Source organism: Morus notabilis, unplaced genomic scaffold (assembly GCF_000414095.1).
Source record: "Morus notabilis unplaced genomic scaffold, ASM41409v2 Scaffold571, whole genome shotgun sequence".
Taxonomy (NCBI): Eukaryota; Viridiplantae; Streptophyta; class Magnoliopsida; order Rosales; family Moraceae; genus Morus; species Morus notabilis.
This window is the reverse complement of record NW_010359982.1, coordinates 150,694-172,233: the sequence shown is the minus strand read 5'-3', so window position 1 is coordinate 172,233 and position 21,540 is coordinate 150,694. Positions and strand designations below refer to the sequence as shown.

The window sequence follows — 21,540 nt, the reverse complement described above, 5'->3', positions numbered from 1 at the left end:
CCCTTCTTCGATGTTGAATTGGGCATCAATAGGAATATCACCACCACCACCATAACCAGAAGAAGCCATTATGAAAAATAAGAGAGATTGAGAGCGCTTTGAGAGAGCTTAAGAGAGATCGAGATTCGAGAGAGATTTAAGCGAGATTAAGAGAGATTTGAGAGATATTAAGAGAAATTGAGAGAGATTAAGAGAAATTGAGAGAGAATGAGAGTTTTAGGGTGAGGAAAATGGTTGGGGGGAAGGGGGTATTTATAGGAAAATTTTTTGGTTGAAAAAAAAAATTTTTCCCCCAAAAATTCGGGTCCAACGGCTACAAATTTTTCGGGCAGGTCGGGCAAAATTCGGGCAGTTCGGGCAACAGATAAAAATTCGACCGTTTGGTTCAAAAATTCAGGTTCGGGTAAAATACCATTTTTTTTCAAAATTCGGGCATTTTTCGGGCTAACGGTAAAAAAAAAATCGGGCATTTTTCGGGCACGGGTCGAAATTCGGGCAACGGTCACCAAAATTCGGGCAACGGTCACAAAAAATTCCGGTAATTCGGGCAAAATTCGGGCAGTTCGGGCAGCTTCGGGTATTTGCCGGAAAATTCAAAAAAAATCCGGCGAACGGCGGGGGAAGGCTTCTCCACGGCGGCGGGCTGTCGGGGGGCTTACCATTTTCGGGCTACCCGAGCCCGTGCCCGAAAAAAATCATTTTCGGGCGGCGAGACGGGCCTGCCCGCCGTGCCCGAAAATTTTCGGGCATCGGGCATGCCCGCCGCCCGAAAGTCCAACACTGGTGAGCGCTAGAAAAGGAGACAATCATCGATGTTGATCGGGGGTTGGTAAGTAAACACATCCCTAAAATTATGTTTGAGCTTGAATGTGTAATTTGCTTGGAGCACCCTGGAGGTTACGCCATCGAAGTGGCATAGTAAAGACATGCAGTTTATTAAATCAATAAACATGAATTTTAAGCGGCACAAATTAAAAAATAGTAAAATAGAATGGTAGTGCACATAAAATTTTTTTCTTGGGTGGCGGGCAGATCTTAAACTACCACAGGTTTTAGGCTTAGATTGACTTATTTAACACAATCATGACATGTTTAACATGTTTATTGATCAATTTATCTTTTTTTTAAGAAAATAAATAAATTTTACCTACGAATATTAAAATTCACATTATTTGTATTTAATATGTCATATAAACTTTCATGTTATATCACATATCATTAGATTGCAGATGACACATATAGTTAATCGTGTCAATTCGTATTACTTCGTGTTAAGAGGTCAATCCTAACTCAACCCATTTATTAATCGTGTCAACCCAATTATGACTCAAACTCATTTATAGTAAACCCAAACCCGCTAACTTTGTACGGATTTCTAATCGTATTTCGTGTCATGACTCAAATTGTCACTCCTACCTGAGAGGTGAGATGGAGAGGGGAAACATCTTTTAGGTATGCGGGAGAAAGAAAGAAAAAAACCTTTGGTTAGTCTATGGGTATTTTGGTCAGCACACAAAAATTAGATGATTTTACTATAGTATATTTCCTGATAGTTTTAGTGCCTATAGTAAAAGTCAATCCAACCGTAAAATAAAATCTGTGGCATATATCATAAATATCTCTTTTTTTCCCCATAATTTGCTTTAGATCTTTTTCCTTTTTTACAATTTGTATAATCGTTATTTTAAATGAATCACGCGTACAGAGCACGCGTTTTTGACTAATCTTAATCTAATTGTCCTCTTCTTATATTCTAACATATTCTTCACTTGCACCAAGGTTGCCAGCAATTAGTAAGCTTTTCTAATTAGATTAGAGTAATCAAATCCTTTTCCAATCAATAAATAAATGACATAAAAACTTCGCGTGGTTCTTATCCTCCTCGCAACCTTTCCCCCCAAGTTCCCAACCCTCCCATTGTTAATTGATTTTATTTTTTTGGGTAAATCTTGAACCCATAACTTTTTGTAAAGGGGACAACATCCCCAACCACCCAAGGCACAAGAAGGTTGTAAAAGCTTCACGTGGCTGGCTTTAAAATGAAACCAACAAACTTTTTATTGAGGCAAAAAAAAAAAAAAAAAAAAAGGAAACCAACAAACAATCCTTGAGGCCATCCATGGTAGGGCTGACAATATGGGTAACGACATAACGACACGACTCGAAACTCGCACGAAATTAGCAGGTTTGGTTTATCATAAATAGGTCCGGGTTAAAATCAGGTCGAACCCGTGAAATGCGATTAAATAACGTGTCATTTTGAGGTTGACCTGCCAACCCGCAATTGACCCGCCATAACCCGTTTATTAAACGTGTCATATTTAGGTAACACGAATACATAACCTGTTTATTACCCATTTTATAAATAGGTTTAAAAATAGGTTTAGAAATAGGTTAACACAACACATTTATTACCTATTTTATAAACATGTTCAAAAATAGGTTCAGAAATTAGTTAATACGACCCATTTATAACCCATTTTATAAACGGATTGACAGGTAATCAACAGGTTGACACGACACATTTATGACATGTTTAATAAACGGATTATTCGTGTCGTGTCGTGTCAACCCGTCAATATACTGGTCGTGTTTAGGTTTTGTATTTTGACACGATTAATAAACGGGTCGTGTTCGTGTCAGGCCTATTCGTGTCAACTGAGAGGGTCAACACGACACAAACGCGACTTGCCAATACGAATTGTCACCCCTAACCTATGGTCTGCCGTGCTCTTTCTTATCGGTTAGACCATCTCTAATGTAAATGTTAATACTAAATGTATATTTGATACTAAAAAGATAACATATTTGAAATGTTTTGTTCCGATACATAGTATTATTTCAAATACTAAATAATAGTATATTTGAAATGTTCTACTCCAATACATAGTACTATTTTAAATATTAAATTCACTTTTTACTATAATGTTATAAAAATTTGAAAAAGTAAATTTGCAATCAAGTATAACCTATGGCAAATTTACCACAACAAATAGGATTGTATTAGAGAATATTTTCACACTCAAATACTAAGGGTCTATTTGGAATGTATACTCAAACTATAATTCTTGATTCTGATATTTGAAATTAAATTTTTTTTGTGAGAGGAAAACACTGTAGCAGAATCAATGATTTGAGTTTGAGTATATTAAACAGACGAACCCTAAATTTGTAATTAGCACATTAATTATTGCATTGCAATGGAGATGCTCTTAGTGAACAAAAATAAAAAAAAAAGAAAAAATAAATGGAATAAAATCATTTTGGTACCCTTACATCTCGAAAGTACCTTATGTTTTTAATAATATTAAAATGATATATTGACCTTTAAAGAAATATTCTTTTTATACCTTTAAAAGCTGATTTTTGAGACATAAAATATCCACTATACCCTTCTATTTATTTAATTAGAAGCAACAAATTTAATACATAAACAATAAAACATTTTTAAAAATACATTGAAGATCTGCACCTTTTTTTTTGGCTATGGGTTGAAGATTTGCAAATTTTTATAAAGTTCTAAAATATTGAGTTTCTAAGTAAATAAACAGGCGGTAGAAATGACATTTTATGTCAAAATTCACTTTAAAAATATCAAAAGAACTTTTCTTAAAAGTTGAAGGTAGCTTTTTAACATTATTGAAAATACATTGTAATAATAGAAAGTATCAAAATAATGTTACTCAAAACCAATTAAGACGATTAAAAAAATGTTGATATATGATATAACAAGTTTTATTTTATTTAGTTTTACGGAAATTACTACATGCCACGATGAAGCCCAATGGATTCATTGTGAACATAACAAATACATATTTGACATTCAATACATTGCATGGATTGATATTAGGTCCAAAGCAAAGCGAACAATACTTTACTCTAGAAATTAACCTTTTCTAGAGAAAAGTACAAGGTTAGTCAAGATTTTGTACAAATCTATTATTCATGTTATTTTAAATAATTAAATGTCATTGTTAGCTTTTGTGTTCTCTTTGTTAATTGAATAATAATTATTTATTTTTAAGTAGAGTGACATAAATAATATTTTTTATTATTTTGAATGGCATTTCTGATTTTTTTCTTTTTTTTAATTGTTTTGAAAAGTACTTTCTATAGTAAAACTTCAATAAATGAATGTTTGATAAATTAATAACCTCGATTAAATAAAAAAATATTTTTGTTCCGACTTAGGCCAATGTACTAAATTAATAATTTCACTAATTGCAAAAGAATAATTTTTTTTTTCAAATCTTTTAGGACCCAATGAAAATATAAATTAATAATTAATCAAATACAAAATATAATAATTTGTACGTAACATTCTATGTACAATCTTCTACGTAATAAATTTGAAAATTATGTACATCAATTATACGTATATGTAAGTATTTATTATCATTCTACGTATAATGTACTTACTTTAATTTTTGGATTATATGTACATTTATATAACATTTATTATAGAGAAAAAATACATGGTTTGTTATGATGTCTTATAAGTTTATTATTTATGTCATTTCAAATAATTGAATGTCATTATGAACTTTTATTTTCTCTTTATTAATTGAATGAAAATTGTTAATTTTTGAGTGGCATAAATAATAGGGGTGGTATATTATATATGGGTGGCATTTTATTTTACGTGTTATTTTTTATTTCGGACTTTTTTTTTTAAATAACACATAAAGGTTGGAAATTATCTCCTTATATGTTTCATATCTTCATTTTGTAGTTGACTCCGTTTAGGAGTCATTTTTCTAATACAACTTATCTAAAAGCAATTATAGCAATGAAATAATTAAAGAGAAAGAATTTAAAAAGGTTATCGGGAGAATATATTTTAGTTCAAAGTAGAAAACCTATTAGAAGATAAGTAGAAAACCTATTAGAAGATAAAGTATACAAACCCAATACTAGTATTCAAATAGTGTCAATATATATATATATGGATCGATCCTTTTCTCAACTGCTCCGAAATCGTTCACTGCTATGGCGGCGAAGTAACTGTTGAAGACGGGAAAGAATTCTACAATCTGCTCTTGGAATACGCGCCCGCCGGAACCCTAGCCGACTTGATAGAAAGATCGGTCGGCGGTTGTCTATCGTGTGAAATCGACGTGAGATTATACACTTGGATGATTTTGAAGGGTCTTAGTTGCATCCATGCAAAAGGAATCGTGCACTGCGATATCAAGCCCGACAACATTCTTGTCTTTCCTTGTGAACATGATGGAATATATGGGCTCAAGATTTCCGACTTCGGACTGGCGAAGGAGTTATCAGAGAGCGGCGACGGCGACGGCGATGACCAGTACCGAGGAGCAACGGCCTACATGTGGCCGGTGGGAAAATTGAGGCTGCGTTGGATATAGTTCATTTGATGGCTACGAGGGAGAAGACTCCGAAGATACCGGAGAATATGTCAGAAAACGGGGAAGGATTTCTTGAGCAAGTGCTTCGAAAGGGATCCTCTGAAAATGTGGTCGGCTCAGATGTTGTTGGATCATCCATATGTATGCTAGTGCTGGTTAAGAAGAAGATGAAGATCATGGTTGCGTTTTGTTTGTTGTTTGTTTGATTGAGTAGATTATTATGGATTGTTCGTCCTTTTTCGGAGCTAGAAGAGTAATTTTCTTTGATCGAATTCTTGTAATGTTATTTTATTTTAGTAATATTATAAAGTAGGAGCATAGTACTAAAAGATAGGTTTTTGGTAGGTGTCAATATAGTTGGGATGTGTCAAGAAGTCTTGATCATATACTAGTTGACGTCTTCTTTTTAGTTTATTAGAAAAAGAAAATACTTTTGTTGTTCATATAAATAGAAAGTTTTGTTTTAAAATTTTCTAAGATTGCTAGTTCTACTTTTTGTCGATTCAAACATTGTATAATGAAAACATTAAAGATTTTGGGATCCAATTATTTTCCAGTATTCAGTTGTTTAATTCAATATAATCTATGGCTTCAAGAATTTCTTGATATGTTTGTTTGTATGTATATATATTGTTGCTTATATCAATCGTTTCTTATGTGTTAATTCTATGTTAAGTGAAAAAAAAAGGATCTTTTATACTATATGATCTGTTCGTGGGTGATGAATTTACGGCCATACTATCCGTTGTATTGTAGTAATTTCTGCATGACATAGAAAAAAGTCAAAAAGCTTATTAATTCTAAAAAGTCAAAAAGCTTATTAATTCTAAGTAACACCAACTAATGTTAGATCCATTTTTTTTCCTTTCATTTTCATTGGCACTGAATCAAATAATTGTCGTTTCAATATTGTGATCGATCGTTTGTTTTCTTTGTTGCTTTTCCCTTCTTGATGTCGTTTGGTCGTTCACCTGCTTCTTTTTTTGTCCTTTCATCATATATCGTCGTTTTCTAGCATCCCAGAAGAATCCAGTTTGCTAAATCAAAATAACTATGTGAATGAATGTAAGAAACAAATCAAGTTGTGATCACAAAAATTGCAACCTGCAAATGCAACTCTTTTTTTTTTTTTTTTTGGAGAATTGCAAATGCAACTTTTATGAATAGTATTGCACAAATTCAGGAAGCACAAACAAACTATATGAATACTACGTTACATTCTTATGTATTCCTTTCTTTTTCTTTTTGTTGTTGTTTTTTTTTTTTTTTTCTTCTTGTTTTTTTTTTTTTGCTACAGATTCATATGTATTCCTTTCAACCCTTTATTAGGTTTACCAGGACCAAAAGAAATCATCTCACTACGCCACGTAAACAAAGGACCCACTCTGGTGAATTTGATGCTATGACCTCATTCGCTTTTGTTAGTTTAAGTTTTCAACTCGAGTTGAAAAATGAATTTATATGAGAAAAAATACTGTGACACAAAAAATTAAATTTATATTTTTATAAAAAAAAATACTGTAGTAAAAACTTAAGATGTGATTCGAACAACAAAACGAACAGAGATTTGCATCATCAAATTTTCTTCTCTAATCATAATTAATTGGCATTAGTATCTAGTTTTCCAAGTCAAAGCCTGAATGTATTGTAGCCACGAGGCCGGAAGATCCGTATCTAGGATGAAGCTAGCCAAGACCTAGAGGGGGGCTAAACAAGAAAAAATGATTCTCATAAAATTAAAAGAATATGGATCAAATTGTCACCTATTAAATAGGTTAGAGACCATCCTTACCAATTACTCATAAACTTCGTTTCCTCCAGTTTTCCTGTGGTGGTTATCCCACTCAACTCGCATGACTGTCAAGCTGATGCTATGATCGCCAATAATTATCCAGTCGCTGGAGAGGCTCGAATTAGAGGGAACAAAGACGAGACTAATTATTTAGAAGTGATGAGGAAAAGAATAATAACTATGCTCATTTTAATTTGGTGGTGTGCAATTTGCTTCTTAAACTATTCGTTTTGTACATACTGCATTTTAATATTCACAAACTACACACTGAACTTTAAAATCAGTTGCAATTGATGTCCAATAGATAGCGGACGTTATCAAATTGACCATTTAAATTAAACACGCGATTTGCACATAAAAGGCAAAAGATCATCATTTTTCAAATCATGTTATGTATAAATCTTGTGTTTTGAACTGTTAATTTGATAACGCCATTAGCTATTTTGCTTCAATTGTAATTGATTTTAAAATTTAAGATACAATTTGTCAAAATTGAAATTCTGGATCTATTATGTAAAAATTTTAATAATTTGGGGTCCTTCATGACGCCAGTTTGAGCATGCTTCAAATTTGCCAAGGACTTGTTTTAAGTTGGTGTTTAGAGTCATTTTTTATGGTTTTTTCTCCAATCTCTTGTACCATGTAAATACTTATCATAAGGGAATTTATGTGTTGACAATTTTTTGAGAGAAAAATAGAGTGAGAGGCTGAGAGAAACACTGTTGAGTGTGTGAGAAATATAAGTGAGTGATTGAGTGATTTTTATATTTGATTTTCTTCAACAATATACTGAAATCTGCAGCAGCAGAAATAAAATGTCGCGAAAGTGGTGAGTCTGTATAAAATTCTGACTCACTCATCTTCACTTCCATCTCTCATTTCTTTCATTAAGAGCTTACTTACATTATAGCCAACAACGATAAGAGATTGCCGATCAAAAATAAAAGAAAAAATAACGATAAGAGATTATGGCACTAGAAGCTCATATCACCAGTTCAAAAAAAAAAAAGAAAAATTCAGAATCATTGGAACCAAAATCCATACTCATCGAAAAAGGGAGGGAGAAAAGAAAGCTGAATCATCCCAAAAAAAAATCCAAATTATTTCTCATTTATCACATAACAATCTTTGTTTTTTTTTTTTTTTATGCAATTTAGCAGATAAAAATATAATAAGAAGACGTTTAGTTCATAGATTAAAATTATGTGATTAGAACCATTTTTGATTTACGTGTATTTTTTTGAGAGAAAACACTGTAACGAACCATGAATTATGATTCAAATCATGGTTTGAATCCTTCAACTAAACATCCCCTAAGAGACTCACGAAAACCTAGTGTGAAGACTAGGGTACATATAAAATCTACTTTGGCCCATTTATTTATTAGACGTTTGGTTCATGAATTAAAATTATAAAATTAGAATCATTTTCGATTTACGTGTATTATTTGTGAGAGAAAATACTAAAGCGAACCACGAATCATAATTCGAATCGGAGTACGAATCTCCCAACTAAACAACTCCTATATATTTAAACTAAAATTATTAATTCTACTCTAATATTTTTCTCTCATATAAAATTTAAATTTTAAATGTTAAAATTAAAAATCACGATTGCAGTATTAAAAAAGAGCAAAAAACCATATTGCTTTCCCTAAAAAAAAAAAGAAGACTCTCTCAGTCCAACTTCCTCAGCACCCTCTCTCTTCTTCTCCGCCAAATCCCTGACGGCTGCATCTTCGCCCATGACAAGGCAATTCGAAACCCAGAGGAGGAGATCGATGGCTTCGATGGCGCCGCCAAGTTCACGGCCTTCGGATGAGGAGATCTCCCTTCTCTCTCTCCCCCTCCCTCTTTCTTTCTCCATTGATCTGTTCCCGATCATCTTTGACGAAGAACACAACCTCTGTTCTTTTTTTTTTTTTTTAAATACAACATCTGTTTTCATTTCTTAAGAACTAATGTTTATTTTGAAAAAATATGGGTATCATCCATCGAAGAACATGGATGGTTTTCTTGGTTGAAAGAACATAGATGGGTTAGAGACTTATCAGATATGGCGTACTGTGTGTGAATGAAAGGATTTTTTGTTTTATTTTATTTTATTTAGAAATATGTGATGGAAAGATTTTGATTAGATGCAATCACAGGTCTTCTTACTATACGGATTAGAATTTTCAATTAAGATACGATGTTTTTTAAGCGTTTTTAATTATAGTAAAAAAATTAAATATGGTATATTTTGAGAATTTTTAATTATAAAAATTTTAATCGGTGAAGTAAATGAGATATTAATTTAATTTTTATGAGGCTAATCAATTTGGGCCGTTATTTTTATTTTATGTTTGGTAAGATGGATAGAAAAGAGGAAGAAAAAAGAAGTAAAATACTTAGGTAAACAAAATAAAATGATTTTCTCTTATGTTATTTTGTATAATAGAAAGAAAAGGGAAAAAAATGTCAAATTTAAGGCATTTTATAATAATAGCCCAATACAAATAAAAATATGATGAATGGTGAAGATTAAAATTGTTATTTTACATCTTATTTTTTTGTCAAACATTTTTCTTCATCTTTTCTTTTTAAAGTTAGAAGGATTAAAAATTAATGGGCCCCATAAATTTTTATTTTCTTTCATTCCTCATTTCTTCTCTACCAAACAACTTAAAATTTCATTTTCTCTATAAAATCATTCATCTATTTTTTTTCCTCTCTCTTTTCTACCCTACCAAACACACTGTTAATCCAAGAGTCTTTACAATTTTACTCTACCACCGGGGAGAAAAAGAGCCCCTTACCACATAATTGCCCTTATTTTCGTTTATTGTTTTTCGTTGTTGGTAATTAACTTAGGCTTAGCCAACATTTTCCCTTACAGTCAGCTTTAGGAATCAAACTCAATGGGAGTATACTCACGATCACCTGATCAATGTCAATGAGCAGGAAGAGCTTCTTGTTCTTAGCTACAATAAGCAACCACAAGAACATAAGCCTAATAAAGGAACTACAAGTTCCACCAACCACAAGATCACTGGAGACTCTCCAAACTAGCTAGTGATCTTAGTAGACGTTTGGTTCCTGTATTCAGAATTATGATTCATAACTATTTTCAATTTACGTGTATTTTTTGTGAGAGAAAACACTGTAGCGAGCTACGAAACATGATCCGAACCATGACACAAATCCACCATAAAACAGTACTCCAAATCTTGAAACTCAAGGCCCCTTTCAATTTAGGTTACGTTTGGTATGAGGGGTCTAGAACCGGAACCCTGATTCTGATTCAAACCTTTGTTTGTTTGCAAAAAGTAAAAAATAGTTCTTGAATATCAGTGTTTGATTTGGATGATTCTGGTTCAAGATTTAAATTCAGATGTGATGTTTTAAACTAGAACCACCGTAAAAAATAAAACCACATCTCCCTTGATTATAGATGGTTCAAACCTCTGGTTCTGATTCTAGTTCCAGAACTATGGTTTGGACTCAAAGTTCAAACTATAAATTATAATTCTAGTTCTAAAACTAAAATCACATTGATTTAAACCATCATACCAAACACAACCTTAGTCATCAATCGGTTCCATCGAGCCAAAATTGTTTTTCTTTTTGGAATAACCGGGACTTCCCCCATTAATAAAAGTTTGAGGTGAGGGATTGAAGCTCATTGATCAAGGTTGACGGAATTCGAGAAACTCCTAATAACGTGTATGTTGGCATTGCTTGTACGACTTATAATAAGAACGTGCTTAGTTAGTTGTAGATAATAATTCGGTTAACCATAACTGTAGTAGTTTTTTTTTTTTTTTTTTCCCTAGCTTGAAAAGCTCTTCGTTTATTCCTCCCAATAAATGCCGGTAGCCCTGGTAGCAGTTAAAGATAACTCGATTTCATGGCGTTTTAAAACTCATATCAATAAAATGTGCAACAATGGAACGAACTGATAGAGTACGAGTACTAGAGATGTATGCATGTTGAAAGTCCACATAATGTGTACAATCAACGTCTAATCAAGTAATATAAATAAAAAAATTATTACCTTGTTCAATTCGCGGATTTGAATTTTAATTCGAATTGAGATGTGATTTTATATGAAAATTTTTTTTAGTAACAGAAAAAGTTAAACGTGACTTTTTATGAGAGTTTTTAACCGTACCAAAATTATAATTAAAAACTCGAATTGATAAAATGAATAAGACTTATATATATTTAGAACAAAAAAAGAATAAAAAATCACAGATAGATGTACTGGTGGCGGCGACGTGGTGGATGGAAGGCCGACACCGATAAGAAGAGCAGACGTCGTGGGATTTGGGGCTTGGAAGGGATCGGTAAGAGGTTAGGAAAATTTTATCGTGGCATTCACCACAGATTGCTTAAGAAAATCTCTTAACAATGGTTTCCAGATTAAAGGTAACTAGTTATTTTGAAATATTATCACTAGTATAAATGTTGGAGACTAATTTCTTAAAGGATATAATGTAATGTTACTTGAAATTTACCTTAACATAGCACATGCAAATGCAATAATGCATCACATGCTATATATGGCCTATGAAAGCAGTGTTTGGAACTGCGTGAGTTATGCACCTGTTGACACCTAAACCATGTGATAGACATAAATTAGATTCAATGGATCTTGCCCAAATTTCTTTTTTTATTTTTATTTTTTTATGTCCTCCCTAATACGGTATACAAGTCCTTTATTGATCTTGATGGTTTAATCGCTTTCTCTCTCAGTTTCCCCTTTATTAGAAGGATAACTACGTGGAACTTTTTTTTGGCCTTATCTCTTTTTAAAAAAATATTAATGTTTTATGTTTATCAACGTCGAATTTATATTAAATTTAATTAATAATTAAATTAAATTAAAAAAATAAGAATACTGGAGAAATTTCTTAATTATATACCTAAGTAATAATTACTATTTTTTATAAGATAATAGCCGATACTAACTTAACATTAAAATAATTAAGAACTGTGAGAGTTTTGGAAAATTATTTAGCATAGGAAAACACACATGACACATGTATCGAGTTTTTGTTTTATCAAAATGTAAAACAAAATATATCATATGCTTACGATAGTTTTTTTTTTTTTTTGTGTGCCAGATAGTTTTGTATTGTAAAATACTCAGTAATAGATATATAATTTCAGCAGTAATAGATATATAATCCTTTTGGGATTTAAGTTTTTGTTGGTACACTTTAAAGTTTAAAAGAGTGAGAAATATGCCATTTTTATGAGTAGTAAATCTAAGCAATTTCTCGTTAATTACGTAACCAGCTTAGAAGAAAGCAAACTACTGAAGATAAAATAAGAGTCTGTTTAGTTTTTTGATTATACTTTTTAATTTAAGTTGATATGTGATTTTATGTGAAAATTTTTTATTATAATAAAAAATTAGACGTGACTATTTTTAAGAATTTTTTATTATAATAAAATTTAAATTCTAAACTCAAATCGGTGAAATTAACTGAACATAAAAATATGTATTGCTTGCAATTAAAAAAACAAAAAGTAGGCCGCAAAAAAAAAAAAAAAAAAAAGTAAAAAGTAGGCATTTGCTTAATACAAAAGACTCCAAACATTGCCTAATAAGTGAAAGTTCTTCCAAATTAGAAAATACGTGTAATGCTTGTGAAGTATTCATCATTCCTGACTCTGAGTATAATAAGACAAAATCAATAAAAGAAAACAGAAAAAAAAACTCTAATTAATAAGACATAGATCAAAATACTGAAGGATGAGACTGACCGTTCATTTCACTGATTTGAGTTTAGAATTTGAGTTTTGTTACAGTAAAAAGCTCTTAGAATCAGTCACATCTAACTTTTTTACTACAGTAAAAAACTGTCACATAAAATTACATCTCAATTCAAATTAAAAACTCGAATCAACGAACTTAACGGGTCATTTTATATAAATGGTCATTTTCCTCATGTGTTTTAGAGCCCGTTTGGTTCATGGATTAGAACTATGAGATTAGAATCATTTTTAATTTACGTGTATTTTTTGTGATAAAAAATACTATAATAAACTATAAATCATGATTCGAATCAGAGAACGAATTCTCTAACAAAACGGGTTCAGTAAGCATTTCATTATCTTCAACAACCATTATTGTTTTTTGTGATCACTACCTAAGTTGTTGTCACCATTAATAATTCTTCGTCCATGATAATGTCCCAAAAGTACAATAAATACCCACAAACTTTTTAGTTCACCTAAAATTGCAGGGAAAATGATTCAATAACTATAATTGCTAGCCCCACTAAAATAATATCACTCATTTTCTTCCCCTTAGCTAAAACAATAATAAAAGTTCTTTATAGACAGATCTCTATTAGGATTTATAAATTTTGTAATTTTTTCATTCAAATGGGATTTTGATCAACTTAGAGGTTAAGGGTCCATATTATTTCATATGTTTAAACTTAAATCATTTATTTTGCTGCAATGTTTTTTCTCTAATAAAATATTTAAATATTAAACGTCAAAATTAATAATTATGATTTAAGTATACTTTTTAAACGGGCAAAAAATAATGGTCCGTTTAGTTCGCTTATTTGAGTTTTTAATTTGAGTTGAGATGTGACTGTTTCTGAGAGTTTTTTACTAACAAAACTTGAATTGTAAACTTAAATTGGTGAAATGAACGGGACAAATGTTACCTTTGTGTCTTAAAAAAGTAATGTCACCCTAAGTGATATATTGCCATAAAAAGTTCCATAACAATAATAATTTTTTCTTGATAAATAGAAAAATAATCACTTTACTCAACCAAACTATGCCTAAACTTTTAATCAGCTCTATCCTTTAGTTGGCATCTGGCGCCATTTAATCAGCTCCCATACACAGTGGATCAGAATCCTTTTAAACCCAACAGAAGCTGCAGAATCTTCCAAATCGCCACCCACCCAATGAAACTTCAACACGTCAACTTACAAAGTCAACTAATAGAAAAGTCAATCAAAATCACCGTACTAATTGCACGGAGAAGCAAATTTCTCTAGAATCGAGCGCACTGGATCGTCAAACCCAAGTCCAAACAAGTCCGTTTGAAGATTTTTTTGCTCTTTTTCAAAAAGGGAAAGCGGAATTGAGAATTCAATTTTTAAAATTAAGCACCGCTCAGATCTGTCTGAGAGAGATCAGAGACGCAAACACAGTACAGAGAGAGAGAAACAAAAAAAAAAAAAAAAAGGGAAGAAAATCCATTTCACTCTGTTCCTTTCCCTTTCTCTCTCTTCTTTCTCTCTCCTCCTCTCCGCGTCTCTTTCTGAGCTTGATTGAAGAAGATAAGTTCTATCTCTCTCTCTCTCTATCGACAATGCCAGCGAGCGAGACAGAATTCGATCTCAGAGTAAACATTTCTACAAAAGATTTCCTTGTTTTGGTTTTTTCTCTTGATTTTTTGCCCTAATTTTCTCTGTTTCTGCTTCTTCTCAGCCTTCTTCTCAGTCGGCCTTCGGAATGGGGTAAGTTCTCTCCTGTTTTCCTCCATTTTCTTCGTTTTTAGCTCTGTTTGGGCCAAAACTGTGTTCATTCATGCTTGTGCTTGGAAATGTGGGGTTTTGAACTTTTGATCGCTAGGGTTCTTGAACTTTTGAACCAGTTTTTGAGGTATTGTGTGTAATGTAGTGTAATATCTGGGATTTGTTTTTGATTATTGTGTTTTCAGAGAGTACGCATTTGCCGATGTCGGAAACTTGGAGCACTGCGTCAAGTATTTGAATCAGACGCTTGTCACGTTTGGTTTTCAGGCTTCGCTCGATCTCTTTGGGAGTGATCCAGTACGTTCTGGTTGATTCTAGGTTTCCTATTTGATTGATTTTAGTTTTTTATATTGTTTTCTCTCGAGAATTATTGTTTTGATAGAAATGTGTATTCATTTTTCTTTTTTAGGTCTCAATCGCCCGTACTTGCAATTGTATATATGCGTTAATTCAGCAGAGACAGCGTGACGTTGAATTCCGGGAATCCGCTAATGAACAGAGACAACGGTAATTCTGAAGATTCCTTTCCTTTCCTTTTTTTTGTTTTTTTGTTTTATATAAATTTCATTTTGGATAATTCAGCAAATGATATTATGCATCTGAGTTAATGCTAAATGTTACTACCTTTATGTTTCTATACCTGTATTGGAATAACACCTTTTTAAAATTTTTTTTTTTTAAAGTTATTCCTTAAACAAATTGTTATTTTTCATGCCTAGGTTGCTGTCGGACATTACAAGATTAGAGGCTAAAGTTGAGAGGCTTGAAGGGCAATTACAAGCTAAAGATAGGGAGATAGCCACTATGACCAGAACGGTTAGGAACTTTAATTTTCCGAAAGAGGAATTCATATTATTTTGTTGTTTTGTTGATCAATTTGGATTCTGCATTAGGAAGCCAAAGCTACAGCAGCCTTTAAGGCCCAAATTGAAAAGCTGCAGCAGGAGAGAGATGAGTTTCAAAGAATGGTCATTGGTAATCAGGTTAGGAGATTTGGGTTTATTTTTTCTTGCTGCATTCTGGTAGTTCGCATGTGAGATGAAGACTTACTAATATATTGATACTATCATGTTGATGTTGCTGAAGCAAGTAAGGACTCAACAAATACACGAGATGAAGAAAAAAGAAAAGGAGTACGTAAAGTTGCAGGTAGTGTATCTCTATGCGCACGATTATTCAATGAAGGGACATCAGTTTTTTTCGCAGAATATTCACAATCTAATGTGGTTGTAAAGGTAATATCATAATGGTTATCAAAATGTGAATTTGTGAGTTTTTATTGCAGGAGAGGCTAAACCAAGTATTAATGGAGAAAAAGAAGGAATCTAGATCAGGCATGGAGATAATGAATTTGCTTCAGGTAAATTGCAGAACTGTGGTTTTATGATTGGAATAATTTCAAATCATGCATTCATTCTTATTAATGCATTTTTTTTTTCCATGATATGACCAATTTTTTATTGGTTTGTTATTTGTGCTTACAGAAAGAAGGGCGGCAGCGTGGAACATGGAATGGGAAGAAGGCTGACAATGATTTCTATAAGAAAATTGTATGCAGCATGATAATCTTTTGATATTTTATGCAGTTTTAGCAACTTGTTTAGTGTTTATAGCTGCAACTGATGCATGTTCATGCTATTATTAGGTGGATGCTTATGAGGCAAAAAATCAAGAACTAATGCAAGAGAATGCTGATTTAAAGGCATTATTACGCTCAATGCAGGTAATGTAGTGGTCTTTTTACTATCAGTTGGATTGCTAGTTTGTACGTGATTTTATAATTTTTATTCACACCACTTGTGGGTCTATTCTATCATTTTGCTTTCTATTATATTTTATACACGACCACTATTGTTTTAAGTTATGAAGAACATACAAACTATTAAATTATACCTTGTGAACAATGTTTAAAAAGGTTAAATCAGTATCCAATGCGTTTTTCCTAGTTGAGGTGAGGCGTAAGCCTCGAATAAAAAAGATAAGAATTCAAAAAACCACCAATTACCTATACTAATGTGAGACCACCAATTACCTATACTAATGTGAGAAAGGGAGAGCAGGGTTGTGAGTGTAAAGTCGGTTTATATTTTGAGCAGGGGATTGTATTGTAACTGAATAAGTCAGTTGTTGGTTAGAAAATAACTGATTACAGTGGGTTAGTGAGGGAATCAGAGGTATAGAAGGCGAGATTAGAGAATTAGTTAGTCATCAATGTTTAAAAAATCGTTTTGAGGTGTGTTCCTCGAGGCATGGCTCAAAATGAGGCAGCCTTGTGCCGCACGGAGGCTCACGCCTTAAGGTGAAAACGCCTTGTAGCTATTGAGGCGCAGGCCTCAATCAGAGAGCCCTTAGGGTCGTTTAACTACTCTTGGGCCTTTTATTAAGTAGTTATTTTTGGGTCTGCAATTAAGTTAGGTCTCAGCTAGTTTCAAGACTTTTGGGCCTTTTTTTAAGTTTTTTTGGGTTACCTTTGAAGTAATTAAAAATAATTTTGTAGGGGTGGAAACAAATTAAAGCCCTAGCTTGAGTTTGGGAGGAAGTACAATGACAGCTTCTAGGGCAAGTAAGGTAATGTGCCTTTTTTGTTGCTGAACAGTTGGAAAATATCGCTTGTTAAGGTGGGAGGGGAACAGTCGGTCTACTAGGGGATAGAGATTAAATCTTTGACGGACTGAGGGATGAGATCAAATGATTGAGAAGAGAGTGTGTTGTCTTTTGAACCATTGGGTTGTGCGGTTAATCTGGTAATTTGTTGAGGTGGATATCCAAGTGATATGTTTGAGTAGCTCCTCAAACTTCTGCTGGCTTTTTCATATGCTCATTTTTCTAGGGGTTTCCTAGAAAGTTCTTCAATAAAACTACAGACTTCTAATTTCAATCTTGAGTTTATTCTTCTGGTTCTATCATGTATTGATTATCAGTGTAGTTTTAGTTTATCACAAAGTGCATATATAATATCTCCCGTGGTCTTTCATTTCTTTCAAAATGTCACTGTTTGCAGTATAATCTACAAGAAAATGAACATGAAAATCTCTTTAAAATAACATGAGATTTACTAAACAAAAAGCCTTAAACCAACGTTTTGTTTAGTTTTTGTCGTTGTCTCGGATTTACACCACATTTCTATCTCTAGATTAAACCAACGTTTCTATCACTTTTCCCTCATGTTCATTTGGGTCTTGCGGCCCTAGCATAAACTTGGAGACGATACTGGAATAGGAGGCTATCACCTCATGACCAAGATTTATCCCTAAGTAGCCTTCCTGGCTGTCTTATCCAAGGTTTTATAAGGTCGAAACGGGAATTGAGGCGTTTTGTCTAATCGAGGTGAGGCGAAAGCCTCGAATGAAAAAAAAAAAAAAACATAAATATGGCTTAAGTAATAAAAAAAGGAACATAAACATCATAAACTTTCTTCCAAATCTTCTTCTTTAGTCAGCACAAGTTTCTTCCTGCCCCCTACATTAAGAAATACCAACATAATTTTCAATGAAATGTGAAAATTAAAACAATAAATTAATAACATAATAGATTAGTTAATAATTGCATAAATCACTAAAATTATTTGTCAATAAATTAAATTGCATAATTATTTAATTAATAATTACGTAGTTCGCTAGAGTTAATTGTCAACTTCTTTGATAATACTAATTACTCTTACCAAATTTATACTAGTAGTTTCTTACTCAATCAACATTTTCTGAAATTGGTTGATCCTAATCTACACATCTTTCTAGCTACTAGAGATTCTTAGGAGAAGTTAAGAAAGAAAGCATGATTTTCTACAAAGGATATATTTTATTGTTTTTTCCGAACTCTGATTACAACGGAGGGATGAAGTCCCTTATTTACACAAACACAACCAACCAATTTCAAGGACCCCCATAATCTAAGTTCGGAAAAACAATAAAAAATATCCTTTCTAAAAAATCATGCTTTCTTTCTAAACTTCTCCTGAGAATCTCTAGTAGCTAGAAAGCTGTGTAGATTAGGAGCAACCAATTTTCGAAAATGATCCATGAGTAAGAAACTTCTAGTATAAATTTGGTAAGATTGTGCTAGTATAGTAGGTATTAATGTCAAGGACCAAACAAATGCCCGTAACAGCTAGGAGGGCTACTTAGGGCCAAATTTTTGTCATGAGGTTATAGCCTCCTATTCCAGTATTGTCTCCAAGTTTATGCTAGTGCTCCTCCTGGTTTCTCTTTCTTGCTTTCTTAGGGAACTGGCGTTTGCTTTTCATTTTCTTGAGCTTTTGTCTTCTATTCTCTCACCATATGAAATACATATGCTTTTATGCTATCTTGTAAGTGCTCTGCAGTTGCATGTGCATAAGTCTAAATGGAGTATGCAGATAAGAGCATTCCCTCTCTTCCCAAACCCTTTAGACAACGAACCACTACGCAATAATGGCAGCAATTTACTAGCATAGTGTTTTACATAGAATTCTTGGTTTTTCTCGACCAAAGGTTTCTAAGTTTGAGTTATTGTTTTTCAGGTCGATATGCGTGATTTCATAAATGCTCCGAATGGGTTGTCTAAGCAGTCTCTGGCTGTCAATGAAGGAGTTGAGACAGATCTTGCACGGTCTCCATTTGGTGGGAAGACGGTAAGATAGCCTGATGAAAACGGTACCATTCTTCTTTCCCAGTGGTACAACTCCTATTTCTGACAAATATTTTATGATTTTATCCTTGCAGGATGTCTTTGACATGCCTTTTCACATGGCTAGAGATCAAATAGAAGAAAGTCTCCGAACTAAGATGGCTTCCATAAAGGTAGTTTGCTTTACGATTTACTACATTTTCCTCTTCTTCATTCTCTGATTGACACGGTTCTTATATGTGTTGTTTATTGTTAAAACTATTGAAGGAGCGCATGGTTCAGTTGCAAGATGCACAGAAAGGAGCAGAAGTTACTTCTGAAGCAACTGAGAGGGAGCTTGAGCTTGAAGCTCAGCTGGTTGAGGCAAGGAGCATTATCCAGGAGCAGGTCTTGTACTTTTACTGTTGTTTAAGTTATAAGTTAGATTAAATGCATTACTCTCCAAACAGTTGTATTTTTTTTTTCCCCTGGAAGGATTTAGTGTTGTAATTTTGTTATTAGAGCTGCGATTCCTCAACGTTCATATTTTCTTTTTCCTATTTTCAGTACTAATTTTTTGTCTTTATAATATACTCACAGTTGGTTTCATTACTACTTTTGGTTGCAGGCATCTATCATGTCTAAACATCTCGCTAAATCTGAGAGACCGAGGTGAATCTCCGTTATCTTGTGTATTTTAATGAAGTAGAAACACAAATACGTAATACGTATTCACGCAGGACTCTGAATGATCATTTTAAATCTAGCAGGGAAAGCATTGTCTCATCACCAGCTGAGGTATGAACGGATCTTTCTTGCTAACTCATTTTTGTTGGTTACGAGAGTGACGTGTGTTAACTTTGAAAAAAAAAAAAAAAAACAGTTTCTTAACCTATGATGAGCTTTAACAACTACATGCATTGGCATTACATTCATCAATTAATTCCCTCCTAGTCGTTGTTAATCCTTTAGTCAGTCAAGTCTGGATTCAAAGTGCTAATTAGAGACGGGGCAAATAAATTATGAGATAGCTCTTGGTTAAATACGACTCTGCTATAATCTTGCGTGTGTATTGAAAGTTGTGGTTATTGAAACGTGTGCAGATTTCAAGATAGCTGGGTGGTAGAGGCACTTACGTTCTTAGTATTTATTTTGTTTATTTGTTTATTTTTATATATTTGAAACGGTTATAGGGCACCTAGATAAATCCTGAGAGGCACAGCATCCTCGTGTGGCATATGGATGAGGTTGGACCGCGGTGGGGATGCTGTGCATCATACATATTATCTATATGCCACACTGGAATGCTGTGTCTCCTTGAGGTTATCTCGGTCTCCTACTATGCATGTCTGTGCAATTTTAAGAGGCTGGTTTCTTTTCATATGTTAAAATTCGTCATTCTTTTATGTAACTTGATTAAATGGAGACCCGTATACTAAAGTTGTACCTCTGAAAGCACCCCAAAGTTGTATCGCTCAAGAGACATTTAAACGACAGTTAAAAGAAATACAAGACCTTTTTCCTTCTTTTTTTTTTTTTTTTTTTTTTTTTTAATACACGTTTTTTTTTTTTTTTTTTTTTTTTTTTTTTTTTTTTTTTTTTTTCCAATAGAACACAGAAATATAATATAATTAGGCTGTTTAAGAAGCAAACTTAGATACAACTTTTTTTGCAGCTTGCTGTCTGATATGGTTCTTGATGTTCAGGGCGTATGCAATTAACAAGCCTGACGAAACAAAGACTGGCGAAATTGTTCGCGATTTGATGAGTTGAATATCGGCAAGTTTGTAAACCTCCGTACACATTTCTTAATTAGCCTATTTAAGAAGGCAATAGCATGTATTTTTTTTTTTTTTTTTGCTAGTAGTATTTTCAATGTAATTATCTTTCTTTCCTAATGAGTATGCTTCGATGCTTTTAGTGAACTTCCTTTTTTTGCTGAGATCAAATTTTGCATTCAATTATTCACATGTTCTCTATTGTCTTGCTTAAGCGACGTCTTCATGCTACTAACGCATGAATAATGTTAGAGGTAACAATTTTTTTACCGACTCTTGAATTGTCATTATCTTATTGGTAAGTATTTAAAAGATTGTTGTGTAAATAAATTGTATCTATCTATTAATAAAAGAATGGTAACTGAAGAGTTGGTAAAAAATTGGGATGAGCTTAAACGAATTCGATAGTCACCTTTATTTTATACCCGTTTTTTTTTTTTTTTTTAGGGGATTTTATACCGGTTCGTTTGTACATGTAGGGGTGTGTTTGGTTGCTTGTCGTATGGGATAAGGAGGGAA

The 21,540-nt window shown here is 32.8% G+C and overlaps 1 protein-coding gene and 1 pseudogene across 6 annotated transcripts; both read left to right on the top strand.

Annotated features, from left to right (window-relative positions):
* Positions 1–5,522, top strand: part of LOC112091123 — a 14,348-nt pseudogene extending 8,826 nt beyond the window's left edge.
* An 8,796-nt stretch (positions 5,523–14,318) lies between these two features.
* LOC21396030 (afadin- and alpha-actinin-binding protein) lies at positions 14,319–21,180 on the top strand. 6 transcript variants are annotated; one of them, XM_024163975.1, is made up of 16 exons: positions 14,319–14,526; positions 14,613–14,641; positions 14,845–14,956; positions 15,069–15,166; positions 15,379–15,475; positions 15,553–15,642; positions 15,746–15,808; positions 15,945–16,019; positions 16,144–16,209; positions 16,305–16,382; positions 19,158–19,268; positions 19,360–19,437; positions 19,532–19,651; positions 19,872–19,915; positions 20,014–20,041; positions 20,919–21,180. In XM_024163975.1, exons 1-16 carry the CDS (start codon positions 14,494–14,496, stop codon positions 20,928–20,930), a joined length of 1,134 nt encoding a protein of 377 aa, XP_024019743.1. In that variant the 5' UTR covers positions 14,319–14,493; the 3' UTR covers positions 20,931–21,180. The 6 variants fall into 6 exon arrangements, with proteins under 6 accessions (XP_024019743.1, XP_024019742.1, XP_024019739.1 ...); XM_024163974.1 differs by having other exon boundaries at positions 20,011–20,041; XM_024163971.1 differs by having other exon boundaries at positions 19,984–20,041.
* Positions 21,181–21,540: the final 360 nt, after the last annotated feature.

Coding starts and splice junctions, on each gene's coding strand:
- LOC21396030 (XM_024163970.1), top strand. CDS start 14,494: ATGCCAGCGAGCGAGACAGAATTCGATCTCAGA. Junction 15,809..15,944: donor AGGAGTACGTAAAGTTGCAG/GTAGTGTATCTC, acceptor TTTTTATTGCAG/GAGAGGCTAAACCAAGTATT. Junction 19,269..19,359: donor CTCCATTTGGTGGGAAGACG/GTAAGATAGCCT, acceptor TTATCCTTGCAG/GATGTCTTTGACATGCCTTT.